Source organism: Lynx rufus, unplaced genomic scaffold, assembly GCF_022079265.1.
Source record: "Lynx rufus isolate CCGP_SWC_20201006 ecotype Redwood Valley unplaced genomic scaffold, mLynRuf1.p SCAF_6, whole genome shotgun sequence".
Lineage (NCBI taxonomy): Eukaryota > Metazoa > Chordata > Mammalia > Carnivora > Felidae > Lynx > Lynx rufus.
In genome coordinates, this window is record NW_025814878.1 from 47,075,146 (window position 1) to 47,100,363 (window position 25,218).

The 25,218-nt window shown below is 38.4% G+C and overlaps 1 protein-coding gene across 5 annotated transcripts in view; it reads right to left on the bottom strand.

The window, feature by feature from the left end:
• FIG4 (FIG4 phosphoinositide 5-phosphatase) overlaps positions 1 to 25,218 on the bottom strand; it is a 134,124-nt gene that overhangs the window by 48,329 nt on the left and 60,577 nt on the right. For 4 of the 5 annotated variants that reach the window (XM_047101313.1, XM_047101316.1, XM_047101315.1 and 1 more), the window contains 5 exons: positions 17,024 to 17,162; positions 8,056 to 8,114; positions 6,702 to 6,849; positions 3,345 to 3,428; positions 1,435 to 1,630 (listed from right to left, as the gene is read on the bottom strand). In XM_047101313.1, the coding sequence (XP_046957269.1) occupies positions 1,435 to 1,630; positions 3,345 to 3,428; positions 6,702 to 6,849; positions 8,056 to 8,114; positions 17,024 to 17,162 (626 nt within the window). The remainder of the gene's footprint in view (positions 1 to 1,434; positions 1,631 to 3,344; positions 3,429 to 6,701; positions 6,850 to 8,055; positions 8,115 to 17,023; positions 17,163 to 25,218) is intronic. The other variant, XM_047101317.1, reaches the window with a different exon arrangement.

Below are 25,218 nucleotides of genomic sequence, written 5' to 3' on the forward strand. Positions count from 1 at the left end.
CTAAATGTATTCATCCCTTAATTACCAAAATGTGAGACCTGAACGCATAAAACTCCTAAAAGAAAACACAGGCAGTAATCTCTTAGGCATCAGCCTTAGCAACATATTTATGGATAGGTCCCCTCAGACAAGAGAAACAAAAGCAGAAATAGACTATTGGGACTCCACCAAAATAAAAACCTTTTGCACAGCAAAGGAAACCATCAACAAAATGAAAAGGCAACTTGCTGAATAAGAGAAGATATATCCAACAACAGGTTAATATCCAAAATATGTAAAGAACATCTACAACACCCAAAAAACAAACGAGTCAATTAAAAGATGAGCAGAGGACCTTAATAGACATTCTTCTAAAGAAGACATCCAGATGGCCAACAGACACATGAAAAGATGCTCAACGTCACTCATCACTCAGCATCAGGGAAATGCATACCTAAACCATAATATCACCTCACACCAGTCAGAATGGCTAGTAACAAAAAGACAAGAAATAACAAGTGTTGGTGAGGATGTGGAGAAAAGGGAACCATCATACCCTGCTGGTGGGAATGTAAATTGTACAGTATGGAGTTCCTCAAAAAATCAAAAATAGAAATGCCATATGATACAGTAATTCCACTACTGAATATTTACCTAATAAAAACCCCAAAACAATTCAAATTCAAAAGATATATATGCACTCCTATGTTTACTGCAGTATTATTTACAATAGCCAAGACAGGAAGCAACCTAAGTGTCCATCAATAGATATATGGATATGAAAGATGTAGTATGTATATGTATGTATGTATACACACACACACACACACACACACACACACACACACACACACAGTGGAATATCAGAATGAGATTTCTGGCATTTTCAACAACATGGATGGATTTCAAGGGTATTATACAAAGTGAAATATGTCAGACAGAGAAAGAGAAATAACATATGATTTCACTTATATGTGGAATCTAACAAACAAGTAAACAGAAACAGACTCATAAATACAGAAAACAAACTGGAGCTTGCCAGAGGAGAAAGTGTAGGGGCATGAGTAATAGAAATACATGAGAAATAGTAAAGGAGATTAAGGGATACAAACTTCCAGTTATAAAACAAATAACTCACAGAGATGAAAAGTACAGCACAGGGAATACAGTCAATAATATTGTCGTATGGTTACAGATGGTGACTACACTTACCATGGTGAACACTGCATAAAGTGCAGAATTGTGAAATCATTATATTGTATACCTAAAGTTAATAAACATTGTATGTCAACTATACTTCAATAATATTCATCTCTGGAAGTGCCTCAAACACCACATATTAGAATGGTGTGCATGTGGCCTTTTCTGACTCTAAGTCTTTTAACAGAAAATAGAATTTTGGAGATCATTCTCTAGAGCCTAATGCCGGACCACACAAGCTCATCTCTTGCACACCTCAGTCACTTTGGTACTGTCTCCCGTGTCGGTCATCTTCACTGGAGTGGAGCGCTGAGACACAGAGCCCTCTTCTTCCCGGTCGGTCCCAGAGTCATCCTCAGAGCTGCTGGACACAGCCTCCTCGCTGGGGGGTGGCGGGGCACTGGCTGCTGTTTTCCGCTGTAACACAGCTTCTTCTCTATTGCTTTTGTTCCTTTAAAAAGATGAATATTGACATAAAGCATCTTTAAATCGATCCTTTGACACTCACTATGCATGACTGTCCAAAATCCTAGTGCTAGAGAAGCACAAGAAAATGGCTGTGAAAAACCAGTTTTTGGATTCAAGTTGTGATTAAGAGAAAACCTTAGCATTTTACCACGTACATGTACTGACCTTCTATGAAGTTAAGCCCTGTTATAAATTCAGAAAATAAACCAGTAAGTGGGTGTAAACCAGTGCAGAAAAGTCTTCTCACCACTTGGTTACTGTGCCTTCCTTTGGTAACTGAAACCAACACTTTCAAAATTTGTGGTACAGTAATAGAAAACCATAAGTGTGGGATATTAGTAATGTTATCTGTAACCTGTAAAAGCTTCAAGAAAAGGTCAATAGCCAAATCCATGTAAATTTCCTTCCCTTATATGATTTTTATCAATCATAGCACCAGCCGATGATTTGTACCATAGTAATGAGCAACTGATGAACACAAACTAAATTTTAGTCTTTGTATTGTTAGTAAATAACTATATTTGCTAGACATTCCTTCTAATAGTAGGGAGTAGATGGAAAAAAAACCCCCAAAAACTCAGAATTATGAAAGCATTTACTTTCAGTTCCAAACATGAGAGTGGTAAGAATACTATTTTTTTTTAACTCAGATAATATTTTATTGTAATATTTTTGGCTCTAATGAAAAATACTTAATATTTCACTTAAAATATCGTAATATTTGGAAATGTTTTAGGAAAAGAAAAGGAAATACTATCTGACCATGGGTTACATGTTATAGAAAATAAACTAGTTTCTGACCTTCTGCCAAGTAAAAATTAAAAGTCAATGGTATTTCTGTGCTATGCAGTAATGTAGCTGGTCATTTACGTATTTGTTCCAGGAACTTCTTGAATCCTGACTCCTGAGGACATTTCTTTTAAATTCCTTAGTTTCTAGTCTAAGGCTTAGCATACAGCAATTTAAGACCACATATTTAAGCCACAGAAATGGTGTATCAGGAAGTAGTAATATATATCCCACTGCATAAACCACACGTAGCTAAAATCCAACCAGGATCCCATTCACACTCCCAAATACAATTAGGACTCAGTATCTACAGTCTGGCCAGGGTTTCTGGTCAGAGTCTAGAAAAAATCTTATCACTGGGGTTATTCAGGTCAGTGGCAGTAGTAACAGATTCTTATGCTAGAACACATCACATTTCACTCCAGTTTCTAAGCATGAAGATGTAAATAAATAGTCTTCCCCAGAACAATGGTACAGTAATACACAGAATATGTATTAATTTCTCTACCTGAACATATTTGCTTTAATGGTTCCTTGGGATGCCAACAAAAATACAAGAAAACGAATAGAAATTTTTACCTAAGTATTTTATGTCGTGGGAAACAGAGGACACTGAGTTATTTATAGGACATAACACATAATATCTGTTACCTGTGCCTATGCCACCTGTGATATTCCTAATTTAAAATAATAAAATGCACCATGTTGCTGAAACTCCTACAAATTCTTTCAATGTTGAATTCTTTAGTAATCCCAGTGCTATGAATAAACTACCTGTAGAGATGCAATAAATGGAATGTGCTCCAAACGATGTGACTTGAAGTTATTCTTTTTGGTGTAAATTATACTGCAAGTGCCATATTATTTTACATAAATCTTTAAAATTTCATTCTATATGCAAATCTTACCCCAATACTGATTTTCCTGTTTCATCTGGTTTACGCACTGTAAATGGACTTGGATCAATGCCAACGGTCTTAGGCATAAAGTCACTGGAGAGAGGGGAAAGAAATTCCATATGAATCACTGTCCATCCTGGTTTCCATTCAATTCACATTCTTACACTATTCCTTCTTAGCCCTCAGAGCTACATATATTCTGAGCCAAATGTTCAGGGGAGCTCAGGTGATCAAAAGGCCATAAAATCCCATGAATTAATGGCACCAGGTAACTTCAATGTTATCAGTCTTCACTGTGAATTTTCTTCATGATTATGGGACCCAATGGTTTTGAAAAATTTTTTTTTTCAACGTTTATTTATTTTTGGGACAGAGAGAGACACAGCATGAACGGGGGAGGGGCAGAGAGAGAGGGAGACACAGCATCGGAAACAGGCTCCAGGCTCTGAGCCATCAGCCCAGAGCCCGACGCGGGGCTCGAACCCACGGACCGTGAGATCGTGACCTGGCTGAAGTCGGACGCTTAACCGACTGCGCCACCCAGGCGCCCCGGGACCCAATGGTTTTGAATTTAAGATTTTTCTCTACTGGAACAGAGTTGATATCTAAATTACTGCTAAGGTGTATACACTTTGTTTATACATCACAATTACTTTTGAGGTAAAATTAAACTCATAAAAACCCATGGCAAAACACTAAGCCACTCAGTTTTATGGACAATGTTTTTATTACACTATCCCACCTAGGGATGCCGACATAATGTTCAAAACCACAGCAGTATCCATTCAAGTATCAGCATCTACCTCATTAGGCTGGGGTTAATTCATTAAAACACTATTGGAACACTTGAAATAGAAACTTTTTGTTCACCACATCCTAAGATAAGCTGAAGCTACTCTGGCACTGTGCAAGGCCTACCTCACCATTACTGCTGAAACCAGACCAAACTCCTCAGAGAAGCCAAAAAGGCAAGAGGTGCATGATTCATGCTGATGAGACTTAGGGCTCCAGCAAGGATTCTGCTCCAAGTGCAGCCATTACATTTTTGGAAGGAAAACAAAATAATATTGAATTTGACCCAAAATGCCTATTTGACAGTTTGTAAATATTGTTTTAAATATATAAGTGGTTTAGGGGCACCTGGGTGGCTCAGTCAGTTAAGCATCTGACTCTGGATTTCGGCTCAGGTCATGATCTCATGCTTCATGAGACTGAGGTCCGTGTCGGGCTCTGCACTTATAGAACGGAGCCTGCTTGCGATTCTCTCTATCTCTCTGTCTCCCTCTCTTTCTCCCTCCCTGGCTCATGTGTGTGCAGGTACAGACGCACACACTCTCTCTCTCAAAATAAATCAATAAACATTTGAAAAAAAAAAGTAAGTGGTTTAGGGACACCTGGGTGGCTCAGTCAGTTAAGTGTCCAACTGTTGATCTCGGCTCCAATCACGATCTCACAGTCGTGAGACTGAGTCCCACGCCGGGCTCTGCACTGACAGTGTGGAGCCAGCTTGGGATTCTCTCTCTCCCTCTCTCTCTGCCCCCCCCTCCCCCGAGTGCTCTCTCTCTCTCTCTCAATAAATAAACATTTTTTTTTAAATTGTAAGTGGTTTAATTTTTCTTTATTTTTGAACATATATAGTCGATCCTCATTATTTGTGGACTCCTTATTTGAGAATTTGCTTGCTCACTAAAGTTTATTCATAACCCCAAAACCAATACTCAGAGCTTTTGTGATCACTTGTGGACATGTGCATGCACAGAACAGTGGAAAATTAGAGTAACCCAATGCTCACGTTCCCAGCTGATGGAGAACAAGGCGGCACTCTGCCTTGTTTATAGCTGTCATGCTATAAACAAGTGTCCTTTTTACAGTCTATGTACTGCCATGTTTTGCACCTTTTTGTGCTGTTTGGTGGTGACCTTGTTGTCTCAAATGACCCCAAGCATAGTGCTGAAGCTCTCTAGTGTTTCTAAGCACAAGAAAGCTGTGTGTTGGGAAGAAAATACGTGTGTTGGAGAAGCTTTGTTCAGGTAGGAGTTATAGTGCTCTTTGCTGTGAGTTCAATGTTAATGAATCAACAATATATCTTACGTAAGGCATCTTTAAACAGAAACATACAACATGGTTATGTATTGACTGGTTAATGAAAATGTTGTGACCAGAGGCTTGCCAGGAACCTAAACCTGAATTGCAATGGTTCAGTATTCTCTAATTCAGTTATTACAGGAACTTTATAAAACATAACTCATGCAAGTAAATAATCAACTATACAATATATACACATATGCATAACATCATTCATCCTTTGCTGAGTTGAAATATTCTGGAAATAACAATGACCTCACAGTTAAAACTTCTAAACTTTTAATAAGTTTCACTCAAAATCAACCAAGTAAATATTCTCAACTTTCCATCTGAAACTAAAGCAAAATATGGAGTGGTTTCTAGGAAACAAAACCACAGGATATGTTTCTACATGTACATTAAGTATAGGCATACATATATCACATTGGAAGAAAATGTAAAATACACAAATGTAAACTTTATTATAAAAAATGATAATCAAGAAGTTATTTGCTTTGCCTAATTTTCTTACTCTAGTCCTATCACTTTTCTAAAGATCCCACAAAACTCTAACAGAGACACAGAAAAATGAAGTATATTCAAAAGTGACATACCAAGATGAAGAGTCTGAAAACAATGTCATGTGAATTATGAAAAGAGTGAAGGATATTTACCCTAAAAAAATTAATACTGCTTCTTCAAATATCTGGAAGGCTGTCATACAGAAGAGGAACTAGACTTGTCCTATTCCTAATAAGAATAATAAAATAATGATAGCCACCATTTATTAGTCACCCACCTAGGTTGGTCACTCCATTAAGGCATTTGGCATGTATGTGTATATATGTGTGTGATACGCATGCCCCTATCTACATAAAAGAAGAAGCTGAGACTCAGATAAGTTGGATAATTTTCTCAAGGTCACACAGGTAGGCAGTGGCTGATCTACAATTCACACCCTTGCTTTTCTAGTACCAAAGACTATGCTTTATTCTACTAATTTATGCTGGCTCTCAGTTTCTGTTCAATTTTAAAAAGTGAGTTTACTCCAAATGACAAACTAAGACCAATGGGAGGCAGATTTCAACCTACTAAAGGGAAGAAATTAACTCCAGTTATCTAACACTAGAAGGGACTATCTCCTAAAGTAGTGGGCTACTCATCACAGGGGGTATTCAGAGGCTGTACAATCCCTGCTAGCAGCCTTGCAGAATGGACTTATGACAAAGCAAGGCTTATCTATATAAACTAGGAAAACTAAAGTTCCCAAATCTTTACAGTATCAGAGCACTCACAACATACCGTGCTGAACTTGTCATAGCCAAGCAAAAGGTATCATCAAAACTACTCAGTTCGTATGGTCGAAAGAACTCGTTGTGGATGTCAATCTCTTCTTCATATTTGTGGAATTTCTTCACTATCAACTTCTTTAAGTTCGCGGCACAGATAACTAAGAGAGATATGCCTGTTACTCTTAAAGTCTTTAGATTACATCTAGCCAACAAGGTTCAGCTCCGGCCTCTAGCACTCAGACACTTGACAAAGAGATGAGCTATGTGCACAGAATATACAGTGCAGAGCCGAGTGTGATAAGCTCCAAGGGGGCAGGAAGGCCTCTGGAAGTCAGGGTGGGAGCAGGGAGTTATTTCAGAAATCAAACAACTCAGCTCTTTGAATTCTGTTTTGCTTTGAAATAAATACCCTCTGCCTTCTAGATATAAATTGTGCAGCTATTTCACTAAATTTTCCTTCATATTTATATTTCAAATCTTGTTTAAGGCCAAGGTTAGACTGCTATAGTTCTTTCCTTTCTTCTGGAACAACAAATCTTCTTAGCAATAGGAATTATGATTTTTCCCAGAATTTCAAGGTTACAAATACTTTTTAAAAATTAATTAATAATTTATTAAAAGCTAAAAATCATTTGCAATCTTCTTAGTTCATGGCCTTTACCATCAAAGTTGGAATGCCTAACCATGACTAGATGGAATCCTCAACTGGCATGTTCCAGACTGGCAGTCAGTCTTACCTACTGCCTTTTCACAACTGAGAAATCTGGCTTGTTCAAGGTCAGAGGAATCAGTAACAGAATGAGGGCTACACTCTATTTAAAACTGGGAAATTATTTCAATTTGGAAACATCATTTGAATGTATTGTACATTTGAGGTTATTCATTTAATAAAAAAAATTTCTTGCCTTTCTGACAAATATACAAAATGAAATTTAAACTTTAGTGACTAAAATGTAATTTTATATACATATCTGTATATTTTTTCACTGTTTAAACACAGGAAAAGTTTTTATTTTTCCTTATGAATGGGTCTTTACCTCCTTCCCATTACCCCCAAATATTTAGAAACATAATAAGTACTAGTTTAAAATGGTAAACTAATATATTATATCCATTAAACATTTAAGGAACATACTTAACAACTGTAAAACACAATAAAAGAAATATAACACAATCCCTGGAAGTCATCTAAGATGTTAACAATCCCCTATAATAACAGCAACATAAAACTGAGTAGTCATTAATTTCTTTTTAATGAAATATTATATGCAAATAATGTAATGCTTCAAGTTCATTTAGAAATATTTCCAGAATACGTTGGTATAAAAACTATATAAAAACTAAAAGAGAAACAGTGTACCTACCTTCATCATAAGGCAGCGGTAAATGTTTTATTACCTCTGGTGTCCACCAGTAAGTGTAACTATAAAATTAAAAAAAAAAATTAAAGAATAAGGTGAACCAATTGTAAATACTGGTTTTCTACAATTCATTGGATAAAAGGGGTTGAAGGTCTATAGTAAGATGCTGCCTCCTACTTTAAGGTTAGTTTTTTTTTTTTTTTTTCTTTTTAAAACATGTTTGTAAAGCTTGGGGCATAGTAGGTCTCCAACATGGCTACTACTTTCCCAAACTTCTTATTTCAGCTATGTCATTGATGTACAAAAATTCCATGAACACATCTGAGAGTCAAGTGCTCTGATGTTACTTAACTACTGTTAGCTAAAAAAGATTTGGGTATACCAAGCCAGACTCTCGGAGCTGCTGTTTACTTCTCCCCAGATTGTTGCCCGCATTACTCTGCAAGCCAGCGAGCAGCAGGACCTTGACCCAAGTTCTACAGCCAAGACTCTTACACATGGTTATCTGAGAATTAGATTACTTCTTCCACTCTGCTCTGCATGTATGGGTCTGTGTATAGTTAATTGCAATAGTTAACCAAAATCATGCAGTGAATGGACAGTCCTGAAGAACAAGTTCCCTTAGAAAACAGTATAGGCCCTGTTAATCTTTAACTATAAATATTCACTACTTGATTACAGAGGCCAGTTAGAGGAAGGTAGGGAATTTCAATCATCTGGATTTCTGCCAGAAGACTCATCTACTGTGAGCAGAGAATCTGAAAACAACAACAACAACAAAACCCTGAACTGCCCTCTCTCTGAACATTGGATATGTTCTGATAATCAAAGTCTGATAAATTGGGTCTTCAGGGGGAAAATGCTATATCAAAGTTCATGAGCACTAGGAAGGACAGTAATGTGAAACAGTATATCAAAATATATTAAAAACACAGATTTTCAAAACATTTATTAAAAAAAAAGCCTATGACCAAAAATGCTAAAAAGATAATTTTAAATAAATGAAAGCTTTCTACAAATAAAATGCTGACATTATAATCTTGAATAATCCCAATTATGAAGAATAGGGGTATTTAAATGAAATAGGCAACAGAGAGAACTTTCCTAGAGATGGCAAGCAGAATATATAACCAAGGATAATGGGAAAAAGGAACATAATGCCTAATGAACTGGGTGGGGGGGGTGCAGAAAGTGAGATGATAACAGGAAAGGCTCTTCAAGTTTTGCTTGAGACTGAAGTTATGCTTTAGAATAGTGCTTCTCGGGGCGCCTGGGTGGCGCAGTCGGTTAAGCGTCCGACTTCAGCCAGGTCACGATCTCGCGGTCCGTGAGTTCGAGCCCCGCGTCGGGCTCTGGGCTGACGGCTCGGAGCCTGGAGCCTGTTTCCGATTCTGTGTCTCCCTCTCTCTCTGCCCCTCCCCCGTTCATGCTCTGTCTCTCTCTGTCCCAAAAATAAATAAACGTTGAAAAAAAAAATTTAGAATAGTGCTTCTCAAAATTCAGAGCATACAAAAACAGACACACAGACCAATGGAATAGAAAAGAGAACCCAGAACTGGACCCACAAAAACAAGACCAACTAATCTTTGACAAAGCAGGAAAGAGTATCCAGTGGAAAATAGACAATCTCTCTAGCAAATAGGACTGGGAAAACTGGACAGCAACATGCAGAAGAATGAAACTAGACCACTTTCTTACACCATACACAAAAATAAACTCAAAATGGATGAAGGGACCTGAATGTGAGACAGGAAATCACCAAAATTCTACGGGAGAAAGCAGGCAACAACTTCTCTGACCTCAGTCGCAGCAATTTCTTACTTGACACATCTCCAAAGGCAAGAGAATTAAAAGCAAAAATGAAGTATTGGGATCTCATCAAGATAAAAAGCTTCTGCACTGCAAAGGAGACAATCAACAAAACTAAAAGGCAACCAATGGAATGGGAAGACATATTTGCAAATGACATATCAGATAAAGGGCTAGTATCCAAAATCTATAAAGAACTCACCAAACTCCACACCCGAAAAACAAATAATCCAGTGAAGAAATGGGCAGAAGACATGAATAGATACTTTTCTAAAGAAGACATCCAGATGGTCAACAGACAGACGAAAAGATGCTCAATGTCAATCCTCATCAGGGAAATACAAATCAAAGCCACAATGAGATACCACCTCACACCAGTCAGAGTGGCTAAAATGAACAAATCAGGAGACTACAGATTCTGGCGAGAATGTGGAGAAACAGGAACCCTCTTGCACTGTGGGAATGCGAACTGGTGCAGCTCCTCAGGAAAACAGTGTGGAGATTCCTCAAAAACTTAAAAATAGAACTACCCTATGACCCAGCAATAGCACTGCTAGGAATTTACCGAGGGGTTACAGGAGTGCTGATGCACAGGGGCACATGTATCCCAATGTTTATAGCAGCGCTTTCAACAATAGCCAAATTATGGAAAGAGCCTAAATGTCCATCAATTGATGAATGGATAAAGAAGATGTAGTTTATATATACAATGGAATACTACTTGGCAATGAGAAAGAATGGAATCCTGCCATTTGCAGCAACGTGGATGGAACTGGAGGGTATTATGCTAAGTGAAATAAGCCAGGCAGAGAAAGACAGATACCATATGTTTTCACTCATATGCAGATCCTGAGAAACTTAACAGAAGACCATGGGGGAGTGGAAGGGGAAAAAAAAAAGTTACAGAGAGGGAGGGAGGCGAACCATAACAGACTCTTAAATACAGAGAACAAACTGAGGGTTCATGGGGGGTGGGCAAAGAGGAGAAAGTGGATGATGGGCATTGAGGAGGGCACTTGTTGGGATGAGCACTGGGTGTTGTATGGAAGCCAATTTGATAATAAATTATGTTAAAAAAACAAAAATAAAAAGCAAAAAAAAAATCAGTGCACACACGAACACTTAAGGAGATTCTGTTAAAAGACACATTCTGATTCAGTAGGCAGTGCCTGAGATTCTGCATTGATGTGACAAGTTCCCAGTGATTCCAGAGGGGGTGGTCCTCAGGCTGCTTTTTGAACAGCAAGGTTTTTGAACATGAAAAGAACAAAAAAGAATTATGCCTGCTGCTTGCAGATAATTCACATTTATTTTCAACATTTAGTAAGCACCTACTGTGTCAAACACCATTCTGTGTCTTAGAAATGCCACGTTGAAAATAATGACAGAGAAAAGTAAAGCTACTTAATTCCAGCATTGTTTCTATCTTCAACAGACATGGTAAGTTTCATGCTGGAAAGAGAAAAACGAGAGAAGAGAGAAGCATGTATAGCCCAAGAGACGGAAGGAAGCAGTGGAGGATCTCTTAAGAGCATTCAAGTGTCCTGGTCTATAGATGGGATCAATAATCTTTTCAAGAAGAGTGAAGAACGGAACTTATACTAAAAATGAGCAAATGTAGTCTTGATGCTCAAAAGTGAGAGGGTAATAGATTACAAAAACTATACATCAAAGAATGTGATGTCAATTTCAGCAAGATAACAGAATCAAGTATTAAACAGAGATGTGAATAACCTAAAAGGATAAAAGGATAACTTCTATGACTCCACATCCAAACCACACCAATCTAATCTCATTTACTTTTCTTTTCTCATAGGAGAAACAGATTATCAGATCAGAAGAATGAGAAAGCATGGATTAATTAAGGTGTGTGTGTGCACACGCATGCATGCACATGCATGTGTACACAGGTGTAAATTCCATTTTGTAATCACTTAATCTTCACAGAGGAGGAAAATAAAGAAGGTATCAGCTAGTATATAAGAAATTGCCTAAAGAATGATGCTCACAATTAGCTTATCTAAGATAAAGCAGTAAACATTATAAAGAATATGTTTAAAACCAGAACATACCACGTGGAGGAAAAGAATTAAGAGACAGTCCTATTTTAGCAACTTGAAACAGGCCATGGATTTTTTTCTGAGTATTATTAAACTGTAATTCCCTAAGCAAGATAAAAGTAACTTAATACTTTTGAAAAGTATTTTGGATTTTGAAAAGTCCAGCTCCTCTAGGTAGGTCTCAGCACAGAAGCCCATGAGAAACACCTGCCCCAGGGAAGAAGAGCTGACACAAATGGAAGATGAGAGCATCTGAGAGGACTCAGCCCAGGACAGGGAGGATCTCTGTTACCTCCACCTCCAAGTACATTTACTCAGAGGAAGAGTCCTGCAGCAAGGTAGAACCTGCTTTGGGACCAGGGATCAGAAGACAGGAGACTGCAAGTTGGTGCCACTTCTTCCTTTGCATAAAATACCTAATATGCCAGTTGCTCTGCTCTTTTTCAGTCCCTAGAATTGGGTACTCAATTCCACAGGCTCACATAGGAAGGTGAGGGGGACTAAAAAAAGACTCTTTTTTAATTCCCCTAGCTAACTTAGGAGCTCTCTGAATTAATATACCTATATGGACTTCAGCAAAGCAATCAATCTTTGTGAACAAGATAGAGAAATGTGGGCAGGAGGACAGTACAGTTAAATGATGACAACAGATTAAGTTACAGCCATTTAAATAAGTCCTACCAAAATCAGGTTAAGGTAGAAGGAGTTGTCTGGTGGTGCCCCATACAGCTCTGCCATCTACCTTATTCTACTCAATATTTTTCATCAAGTATTTTTATCAGGATCAAGGTGGCCAGCTGATCAAATATGAAGAAGCTACAAAGCTACAGGTAATACTTAATAAAAAGGATACACGTTTAACCCCCCTTTTTGGAAGCAGGCAAAGCACAGAAGACCAAGAATGCTCAAATGAGCATACAAGAATGGTACAGATAAGGCACGGTATCAGGACATGTTAAAGACACTTGGGAGTTCTAACAGACAGGAAGCTCAGAGAATCAACATTATGATGGCATTGCTGAAAACAGCTAATGCAATCTTAGACTTGATAATAAACAGAGTATCCAAGACAAGAGAAGCAATGGCTCCAATGGTCCCACAATATTTGGCACAAATCAGATCAAACTCTGACCATTACTGAACCCAGGTTTGGGTACCACAATTTAAAAAGAATATTGGGGCACCTGGGTGGCTCAGTCGGTTGAGTGTCCGACTTCGGCTCAGGTCATGATCTCACGGTCTGTGAGTTTGAGCCCTGCGTTGGGCTCTGTGCTGACAGCTCAGAGCCTGGAGCCTGCTTCAGATTCTGTGTCTCCCTCTCTCTCTGCCCCTCTCCTGCTCATACTCTGTCTCTCTCTGCCTCAAAAATAAATAAAACATTAAAAAAAATAAAAAGAAAAAGAATATTGATGTTGACTGGAATCCATAAGAGGAGAGCATTCTGAATCCCAAAGAGGCTCAAAACCCAGTATGTGAGGAACAGCGGAAGACAATGGGGTTATTTAACCTGGAGAAGAAGAGATATTGAGATGGTGTGAACTTCAGGTTTTTAAAAGGCTATAAAGTGGATAAAGAAATCGTGTTCTTAAGGTCTCAGGGGGCTGAACTAGATTAGTACGTAAAGTTACAGAGAAGCAGATCTCAGCGTGATAGGAGAAAAAATTGTGAACTGTCTGAAAAGAACTGCCCCCTCAACCAGACACATCCCAGATAACAAACCAGGACTAGTCAAGCACAGGCCAGATGACCTCTCCTGGGACGACACCAAGGGAGCTCACATATCAGACAGTGACTAGAGCCGGGCAATCTCTCAACTCTGAGTCAATGAAGTGATTAATGTTTAATATCTAAAAACATCTTGGTGACATGATAAACACTGATTCAATAAATAACATCTTAGATGATATATCTCCTATTAACCTAATGCAGAACAAAGCTTCATTTAGTGGTTGTAGGCAGATCAATGAAAGTGAGCCCTTTGAATAACAGAAGTAGTTACCTCAAGAGAACCTGATTTGGATGAACTCTAGTCAGAGCTAGGTTTATTTTCCCTTCCTTTATCATTCAATAAAAATATATCAGAATAATTCATTGGTAAACACAGTGTAAAATATAGGATAGTCACCAAGTTTGGAAAAACAAGCAAATACATATAAAGTGTTTATTGATATTATATTATCATAAGTGATAAAATATTATTATCTAAGTTTCCAGATTTTATGGTCATCCTGTATGATTTTTAGTAAATGTTACAACTAGGGAATGTAATCTCCTTTAAAGAACAGTAACAGCACTAACACCTATTTGATTTATGTGCTAAGCATTTATATTACTTCATCTGATGCTCAGAAACATGTACAAGTTAGGACAGTGCTATTATCTCTATTTCACTCATAATGGCAATGGAGTCTTAGACCGGTTATGTAACTTGCCCACAATCACAGGTTTTAACTGGAGGCCATCTCTCCAGAGCCTGACAGCTTCAGAATCGTGTTTATTCTGTGTCAGACCTAGTACCAAAGAGTTCTCACACATCGAACCCTCAGAATGACCCTGTGAGTTGTGCATGGTCACCTCCATTTGACAGATGAGCAGAAAGGGTTTCCAGAGTTTAAGGAAGAGGTCTAAGGTCGCACATTTGCAGAAATTCTAAATCGGCCCCACCCGACCCTGAAGTCCACACTCTCACCCAGTTGACTGCTTCCGGCTAAACTGTTCCTTTTATCTGAGAGTTATGATACTGACTTAACTGTCACCAAAATAACCAGTATAGGTGGGTGACAACAGAAAGTCCAAAATAAAACAGTGAAATTTACCTTACACACTTTGTAAGTACTGTTTTTGAGCAGTATTTACTGTTGACAACATTACCTGATTTTTGGAATTTTGACATTCTGGAGGAAAAAAAACCCAACAACACAAAAACAGGAGACCAAACCAACAGAGAGAGGCATGTTATCTACTGTGATAAAACTTTATTTTCAGTGGCAGGCTTGTAGATGATTCTTGCTGAATCATCTAACTAGCTAAATATCTCAGTCAAGACACATTTCTCTCCATTCTCTCTGCAACCTCAGTTTCCTTTTTTTTTTTTTAATAGAAAATGGGGATATAACAGCAGCTTCCTTTGTTGCCATAAATAAGCTCCACCACTGTCTGTCTTAGTGATCAGTTATGTAACTCGAGGTGAGCAAGTCGTTTAAGGTACACTTGTTATACACTAGCTAATTTCTGCAGCAGAAAATTGAGTGTTGGTTGTTCCCAAGTTGTATGTTAATCGCTTTAATACTGGAGGGGCCCCTGGGTGGCTCAGTCAGCGGTAAGCATCTGACTTTGGCTCAGGCCATGATCTCTCGGGTTTGTGGGTTCAAGCCCTCCGTCGGGCTATGCACTGATAGCTGGGAGCCTGGAGCCTGCTTCAGATTCTGTGACTTCCTCTCTCTCTTTCTGTCACCCTCTTGTGCTCCCTCTCTCTCAAAAATAAATAAATATTTTTTAAAAAGAGCTTTAATACTTGGGGTGCCTGGTGGCTCACTTGGTTAAGTGTCAGACTTCGGCTCAGATCATGATCTCACAGTTCGTGAGTTTGAGTCCCTCATTGGGCTCTGTGCTAATAGCTTGGAGCCTGGAGCCTGCTTCAGATTCTGTTTCTCCCTCTCTCTCTCTCCCTCTCCCTGTGCTTGCGCTCTGTCTCTCTCTCTCTCTCAAAACTAAATACATTTAAAAAATTTTTTAAAAAAGCTTTAATACTTGAAGGTAATATAAAATTCGGAAAATCACCCACATATACCCATAGTGAATTGCGTCACCAAAGCTAAATACAGGTATTTGCACTCATCTCTCACCAAATCAACACAATTAGTTCCAAATTTTTTTGTTTATCAGCAAAAATTCAGAGGCAATCATTTATTAATAGTAAGTTTAATGCTTCGTTTATAGGGAAAGTAAGCTCAAATAATACGTTGGTTATTCCACTAATATGCACTTACAGGAACAAATCTGAGAAACAGAAATTCTGACACATCCCTAATATTTTAAACATTCCTGAAGCAACACTGAATTTGGTAATAACTGCAACATCAGCACTTGCTAATTCACCAGTTGTTTGTGGTCTGGTCACACAGACAGACTGGCAGTGACCCCTGTAGTGTTTGGGAGGCACTGTTGCACAAAGTAAGAGCTATATTGAACCGATGCTGTAAGAGAAAGGCATGATGAGAGAACTTGATATTGTAGGCCCTTGAGCAGAATGCACCAGTCTCCAACTTCATATGTGTGAATTGTCTTGCTCATGTGGCAAAATGGACTATATTAGTACATGACGCCTCAATCACAACCACTGAACAGTCTTCTCATTAAACCCTCACAATGACTCTGTGAGGGATGTCCCATCATTTACATTTGCAGATGAGGAAAATGAGACTGGGAGAAGTTAAATAATTAATCGTAGGTCACATGATGACAGAGAGTCAACCTGACCCTGAGGCCACACCACACAGTGTCCTATCAAAACACATCAGGTAAACACTTCATTTCTTTTGAGAATATTAGTATCAATTTAACTGTCATCAAAATAACCCAAAATGGCTAATGAATCTAGAAAGCCCTGAGTAAAAGGGGTGATGAGAGTAGTATCTGTCACTAGAGTCACTATTCTGGTTTCCTGTCTTCACCAGAATCACCCAAGAGCTGGTTATGCTTCCTGAAGGGAAGAGCACTGGAACATTCGAACTCTGGAATTCCAAAGTGATGTTCACTTGAAAACCAAAGATAGACTCCCTGCATGTGAGGGTTCTTCAGAGTTCCCCATCTGTAGGAAGCACTTGGAAATAATGTTGATGGTTTGCTTTAGTGGAGCTACAACTTACATTCAATGATGAAGTTCTGAAACTTTCTATCTTACGAAAAATGCAAACCACCAATTATTAATGACAAGTTCCCAAAGCTACCATCAGGACACCAACAATACTGAATTCCTCATGGCAAACATGTAGTAAGACTGACTACTTTAGCCTATGTGATTATTTCTCAAAAATGAAAGTATCTTATATTCAAAGTAACATCAAATCTGAGTTTACATAAAATACTACGACGAAAAATACCTTCTTCTTGTTGGTAAAAGTCTCATCGTATTTTTATGATGCAAGTAAAAATCTGTTGGGAGTTCCCAGAGATGAGGTTTCCCTTCAGTTGGATGAAAAACTCCCAGGAAGAGATTAATGGAATCTTGTCTATCAGCATCTAAAAAGCAAAAATAGGCATTTCAGGAAATCCGCTACTGAGATATACAACTCAGGAGAATGTTTTCTCAGGGGGATAAAGGGTACAACTGTGATTTCATAACACATACCTTTGAAAAAAACAGTATTTATACTCCAAAAGTCATACACATACCCCAAATCTAAAATAGTCACCAAGATTTTGAGCAGAATTAAAACCTTGCTTCAAAATGCTTCATGTTTGTTCCATCCCTTTCATAATAATGGAGAAGACGGAACACAAACTGCTTCTTGAGTTTTGAGAGACTCTTAAAAATCTTTGAGAACCGCCATAATACCACAGTGATTTTATTTTTAGGATAAGAACATATTTTCGCTCTTCATTATTCTACCTGAAACAAATACATCTTCATTTTATTACAAAGACAAGGAGAGATGTCAGAAACAAAGAAGATGGCTCAACTCCTACCCATATTCTGTTGCACAACTTTGAACAAGTTAGTTTGCACAGTTTCCACTTTTAATCCTTGAAAAGGTATCTACTCTTTCTTTAGTACCGACAATGTTTACGACATTTTCTGTCCCCCTCAGTTGTGGGCCTGGCCCATTCCCTCCTGTGTTTGATAATGAAGGCAGAGTGGGCACATAGATAACAGCCTCATTCTAACTATTCAACCACCCCCAAATTACTAACTTATGTATGCATATATATTGTGTTTCCTTCCTTTCCTAATTATATTTTGGTAAAAATGATGATAAGCATGAAAGGGTCTCATGAAGCACCCTTCCCATTCTGCACTGGCGTCCTTCATTCTTTCCCCTCATTTCCTTCTTTCCATTCTTGTCTCGGAGCCCTGTATATTCAAGTTTGGGGCAGGCAGCCACAATATAAATAATAACCTCTTTCTGAAAATGAGCACAGAACTAAAGACAGCCCAGTAGAAAGGGCTGCTTTTGAAACAAGATAACATTACCATAAAATCAATCTTCCAACAGCTACAGTGAACACAGATATTTCTGAAATTAGCAACACTGTTCTCATGGACTATTTGGTCATTTCGGCAAAAGCAATAAATGAAATATGGTACATCAAACATGTATTCCCGTTACTAGTATTTTGACAGGAAGTGTTCCATTAAAGCAGCATTTACCTTTCAGGCCAAAAGTAATATATAAAAGGGATGTGTTCATATGCTGAATATATTTGGAGACTTTTTGCCACTTTTGAGAGAAAACAAGTATTAAATGATGCAGACATTACCGCCCCAATTTGCACCCTCTTTCCACAGTACAAAAGTAAACAAGCTGCTTTCATAGTAATTACATTCTTTATGCTTCTTGAATAGCCTTGATGGCACTTAATAACTCATACCATGCAGGACCTCAAAATATCTTAATACTATCTAGAGAAGCTTTCCATTTTTCAGCTGCGTTTTCAAGGAGTCTTTCATTTTTTAAACTGGATAGCTGCTTCCTTTAATTTTTAGCAAGTATGATAAAATGTGAGATGTGAGAAACATAACCAAATAAAAGATATGTCTTCAAAGGATCATAATGAAGACTTGTTGAATGTGCTGCTGTTGCTATAACTTAAAATATATCCATGGTGTACATGGTCCCTAAGGACTCCAAGGCCGGTTTAATGAGCCTGAGGTTCTTTTCCTGCCTACTTTTGACTGCAAATAAGACAATCACCCTCAGGAAGACAGTAATACTTTGGATATGGATAAGGGCTTAAAACAGGTAGGTTCTCTGTAATTGTAGATAACAAGAGGACAATGATTACCTATTTTTGTACTCAATCATGCTTTAAAGGAAAAAAGAGTAATACCCCATTCAAACTCCACTCAAACAGCTAAACACTAACCAGTTTATTATGTATGTATGAAACAGATGAGGCTTGAATATAACAATCCTTTTTAATTATTTTTAATTAGCAAAAAATTATTTTGGAACTAGAATATTTATTATGCTAATACTAAATTAAGTTTGTAATGAAGTAGCCTCTGAAATCAGTAATGGAAAGGAATGTTATTCAATAAATAGCACTGTTTAATTATTGCAGGGGAGGGGACAATAAAATTAGATCCCTACTTCATACTATTTATTGAAATAAATACCAATTAAATGTGAGAAAGACAGAGATCAACACTGGAATAGAAAAAGAGAAACATGCAATTTTCGAAAGAAACAGAAATGGACAATGAACATACTAACATTCAACTTTACTAGGTATCCAACAAATGTTAATTAAAACAATATACGATTTCTTACCTATTTAAGGTGGCAAATAGTTATCAAAATGGGCACTCCCATACTCTGCTGAGGGAACATTAACTGCTCAACGGTATCCATTCTCTAAGGCAATTTGGCAACACAGATATTCCTTGCTTTCTGAAGTTTGCATTATGCCTCTTGGCTTAGGAAAGACCTACATTAGTGCCTGTTAATGCTAACAGAAAAATCTGAAGAGGATTTTAACTTTTATGAAAATAGCTGTTACTGTACTAATGTAGGACTTTCCTAAAAGCAAAGTGGTGTAACTCAGACTTCTGGAAAGTGGGGGATACTCTTCACTTTATGCCATTTCAGCTTACCAAAGTTTTCACAGGAACATTCTACTTTCCCTGAAATATCTATAGTCTCTGACCTGATATGCTTCTGGAACTTTCCTAACATCAAAAATATGCCAAAAAAGAGTGTATGTTTAAAAGGAAACTAAATGCAAAGTAATAGCAACTAAGTTACGATGTTTCTAAATGATAGACTGCCATAAGGCTGCTAAAAATCATGTTGTAGAAGAATACTTAAGGTCATAAAGATTATTCACATTATCTAAAAGGGCAAATGCAGAATATAAATATTACATGTATGGAAGAGTCATGTTCTCCTAAATATGAACAAGTGGCTATCTTTGGAAGGTAAAGATTATATGATTTTATTGTGAGCTATTCTGTACTTTCTATAATTACTTTCATAATTAAAAAAAAAAGAACCACCATTCATTCACTCATCCAAGAACCTGTATGTTCCACACCGGGGAAACAGTAATATATAATACTTACTCTGGCTCCAGGTGGGGTTCACATTCCAATTGGCAAATAAAAATATACACAAGTAAATAATGTATAAGGTACATTCAAGGGATGTAAGTTCTATGAAGACACTGAAAGAGAGCAATATGGGAGTGAAGGGAGGGGACAGAGCCACTTAGATTGGGTAGTCAGGGCAGGGGTAGAGGCTGAAATGTCTGAGGAAGTAACATTTGAACTGTAAAAATGAGAAAGAGGTGGTCACACAAAGCTCTGGGGGCTTTGTGCTCAAGCAGAACAAACAGACACAAAGGCCTGCTGGGGTAACAAACTGGGCAGCTCCGGGAATAAAGAGAAGGCCAGAGAGGGTGGAGGGCAGTGGACCAGGGAAACAGCCAAATTAGAGACAAAAGGCACCAGGTCACAAAAGGCCTCGTAGGTTACAGTAGAGAGTTTTATTTTATTTTAAAGAGGGAAGTGATACTGTCGGACTTCAGTTTTGAAAAGATCCCTCTGGCTGCTATTTACAGCAGGGGCAGAAGCAGGGAGGCAGGAGGTGGATCAGGAGCTAAAACAGTTGTTCAGACTGCTTGCACCAGCATGGCAGCAGTCAGGATGAAACACAGCAGAAGGATTTACAATATATTCTGGAGGTTGAGATGAGAGTTGCCTAGAGATGGGGCTGGGGTGGGGGGGGAGGGGGAGATAAGTAAGGAAAATAAAAGGAATCGGGGATGATTCCTAGGTTTCTGAACTGAGCAACGGGTGCTGAAGTGGAAAAACCAAGTGGAGAAACACATTTGAGTCAGTCTCAAAAATGATCACTTGAGATTCTTACTGGATACTTATGGTAGTTAGTGCATTTTTCACAGAGCTAGAACAAACAATCCTAAAATTTGTATGGAACTACAAAAGACTCCAAATAGCCAAAGTAATGTTGAAAAAGAAAACCAAAATGGGAGGCATCACAATTCTGGACTTTAAGCTGTATTACAAAGCTGTAATCATCAAGACAGTTTTGGTACTGGCACAAAAACACATACATTGATCAATGTAACAGAATACAGAACCCAGAAACGGACGCACAAACACATGGTTAACTAATTTTCAACAAAGCAGGAAAGAATCTCCAATGGAAAAAAAAAAAAAAAAACAGTCTCTTCAGCAAATGGTGCTGGGAAAACTGGACAGCGACCTGCAAAAGAATGAAACTGGACCACTTTCTTACAACATACACAAAAATAAATTCAAAATGGATGAAAGACCTAAATGTAAGACAGGAAACCATCAAACTCCTAGAGGAGAACATTTGCAGCAACCTCTTTGACCTCGGCCACACCAGCTTCTCACAAGACACATCACCAGAGGCAAGGTACACCAAAGCAAAAATGAACTATTAGGACTTCCTCAAGATAAAAAGTTCTGCACAGCAAAGGAAACAATCAACGAAACTAAAAGGCAACCAACAGAATGGGAGAAGATATTTGCAAATGACGTATGGATAAAGGGCTAGTATCCAAAATCTATAAAGAACTTATCAAACTCCACACCCCCAAAACAAATAATCCCATGAAGAAATGGGCAGAAAACATGAAAAGACACTTTTCCAAAGAAGACATCCAGAGGGCCAACAGACACATGAAAAGATGCTCAACATCGTTCATCATCAGGGAAATACAAATCAAAACCATGATGAGAGTCCACCGGACACCTATCAGAATGGCTAAAATGAACAACACAAGAAACAACAGGTATTAGGGAGGATGTGGAGAAAGGGAAACCTTCTTGTACTGTTGATGGGAATGTACACTGGTGCAGCTACTAGAGAGAATAGTATGGGGGTTCCTCAAAAAATTAAAAGTAGAACTACCTTATGACCCAGCAATTGCACTATTAGTTATTTACCCACAGGATAAAAATACATATTCAAAGGGGTACGTGCACCCCAATGTTTATATTTATATCAGCATTATCAACAATAGCCAAACTATGGAGAGAACACAAATGTCTATCAAATGATGAGTGGATAAAGAAGATGCAGTATATGTAGACGATGGAATATTACTCGGCAATCAAAAAGAATGAAATCTTGCCATTTGCAACAATGTGGATGGAACTAGAGTGTATTATGAGAAGTGAAATAAGTCAGTCAAAGAAAGACAAATCCATATGATTTCACTTATATGTGGAATTTAAGAAACAAAACAGATGAACATATAGGAAGGGGGAAAAAAGAGGAGAGAGGGGAAACAAACCACAAGAGACTCTTAATGATAGAGAACAAACTGAGGGTTGATGGAGGGAGGTGAGTGGGAGATGAGCTAGACGGATGATGGGTATTAAGGAGGGCACTTGCTGGGATGAGCACTGGGTGTTGTATGTAAGTGATGAATCACTGAATTCTACTCCTGAAACCAATATTTGCACTGTATGTTAACTAAAATTTAAATGATAAATAAATAATTTTTAAAAAGATATCCATGGTAGTAAGAAATCTGGCCCACAAGACCTTTTTCTCTCTAGTGTCACACACATAAATATTTTATATCACATGGCAAAGGGGACTTTGCAGATGTAACTGAGGTTACTAATCATTGACTTCAAGATAGGGCAACTATCCTGTATTGTACATGGGTGGGTCCACTGTAATCACAAAAATCCTTCAAAGGCAGAAGAGGAGAGTAGAAAGGAAGGCAGAAAGATTAGAAGCACAAGAAGGATTCAGTGTATGGTTGCTAGCTCTGAAGATGGAGTAGGCCACAAGTCAAGGAAGGCAAGGAGCCTTTGGGAACTGAGAATGACCCCAGCCAACGGCCAGCAAGGACACAGGGACTTCAGTCCTTTAACTGCATGGGATTCTGCCATCAATCTGAATGAACCTGGAAGCCTCCAGGTAAGAGCCCAGGTTCCCGACACTGACTGAATCTTGGCTTCATTTGACTTCATCACCTTCATTTTTACTTCAGCCTTGTGACACCCTAGGTGGTAACACAGCTGAGTAATTCTGTGCCCAGACTTCTGGCCCACAGAAACTATGAGATAATAAATGGGTGTTGTTTTAAGGCACTAATTTTATGGTAATTTGTTATAGAACCTATAGAAACCTCATACAACATTCAAGAAGAGATGTTAGCCAGGTCAGCTTTGAGATAAACAAGTCTGGGACTCAACAGAGAAGTCAAAGGTTAGAGATACAAAGGTGAGTGTCAAATGCATGGTACTTAAGAGCTGGATGAGATGCCCCTAAGGTAAAAGTGCAGAAAGAAAAGAAGAGGGTTTAGAAATGGGGCAGGAGACATCAATAGGGAGACTGAGTGAGATATTACACAGGTGAGTTTCAAGAAAGAGGGAATGGTCAACTGTGATCAAAGCTGGTGACAGGCCCCATAAGATGAAGGCAGAAAAGTGACCATTGGCTTGGCAATATGGAGACTCCTGGTGATTCTGAAAAGCACAGGTTCAGTGGCATGATAGGGAGGATGCCCAGTGGAACAGGTAGAGAGAACAGGATACAAGAGGAAACAGGCAGGCAGATAACTAGAGAGGTTTTGCTTAGGAATGCAAAGGAAAAGGACTGTAGCTGGAGGGAGGACACAGGACTGAGGATGGAAGGAAAAGTCAAAAGGAAAATACCAAGGAGTGCTTTCGTGCTAATGGAAATGAAGCAGTAGAGAGGGGGAAACGGGTTATGTGCAGCAATGAAAGCTATAGGGAAAGCATGAAGGGATGGGATTCAAAGCATGGCAGAGGGGTTAAACTGAGAGTACTTAGTTGCAACTTGTTCTTCTGCCAAGTTTAACTGCTTTGGTTGCAGGAAAGGTGAATAGTTATTAATGTTATTTAAAATGTTATTAAAACAAAAATTTTTGCCAAGTGTCTTCTTCCTGCTATAGCCAAACACAGCTTATTCACTCTAAACCTCAGAAGGATCACCTTAGAAGGCTGTCTCACTAGTCTTGATAAACTAAAATGTTCTCCCTCGTATGCCCCTGTTCCAGTGGTGAGCAGACAGGGAAAGAAACTGTCCCACTACTTTACAGCACTATCATAATGCTGTGTGGTACCACCTCCATATGTTTTCCAAGTATGGTAGGCTTTGTGGTCTTTACCTTGTGAACTTTTCTTTTTTTTAAATCTGTTTGAGAAGGATCTGATTCTCCCCTATGCATGCATGCACACACATACACACACACACACACACACACACACACAATAATTATAAATTACACATGTGTGCCTGTCTGTATGTATTTATGCATGTGTACAGATCTGTTATTAACTGCTGAAGGTATCATATCTTCTCTTTCTTTCTTATAATAGGATTTATTTTATTTATTTTTCTTTTGGGGGAGAGAGAGAGTACATGCACGCAAGTGGGGGAGGGGCAGGGGAGAGGGAGGGAGAAAATCTCAAGCAGGCTCCATGCCCAGCACAGAGCCTGACATGGGGCTCAATCCCACAACTGTGAGATTATGACCTGGGGTGAAATCAAGAGTTGGACATTTAACCGGCAGCTTAACCATTTCACCGGCCACTTAACTGACTGAGCCACCCACCCTCTTATAAAAGGATTTAAATTCAACAAGCTTCAGCAAAAAAATTCAGCTTACCAAAGTAAATGTAAAAAAAAAAAAAAAAATTTAGAAGGAGCTTATCAAGGTCCTTCAGACAGTTATAATTATAAAGCTCTTCCTAACACCTGAAGGGAGTATCTAGGTATCTCTTCTTTCCTTATTGGCATCCTCCAACTGCTGATGTAACCAGCTATGTTGGAAACCAAAGGTACTTCTTAAAGACAAAGCTCAGAGCATGCTAATATGTGAAGCTTCAGAACAATTTTTTAAATGAGCCTGAAAGAGGCTCAGGTGGGTTGCCCATATAGCATCAATCTGTCTACACAAACCAACAATAAAATTCCTAACAACCTAGGGCAACAAAAGTAAAAATAAACAAATGGGACTACATCAAACTAAAAAGCTTTTGCACAGTGAAGGAAACCATCAACAAATGAAAAGATAATCTACTGAATGGGAGAAGATATCTGCA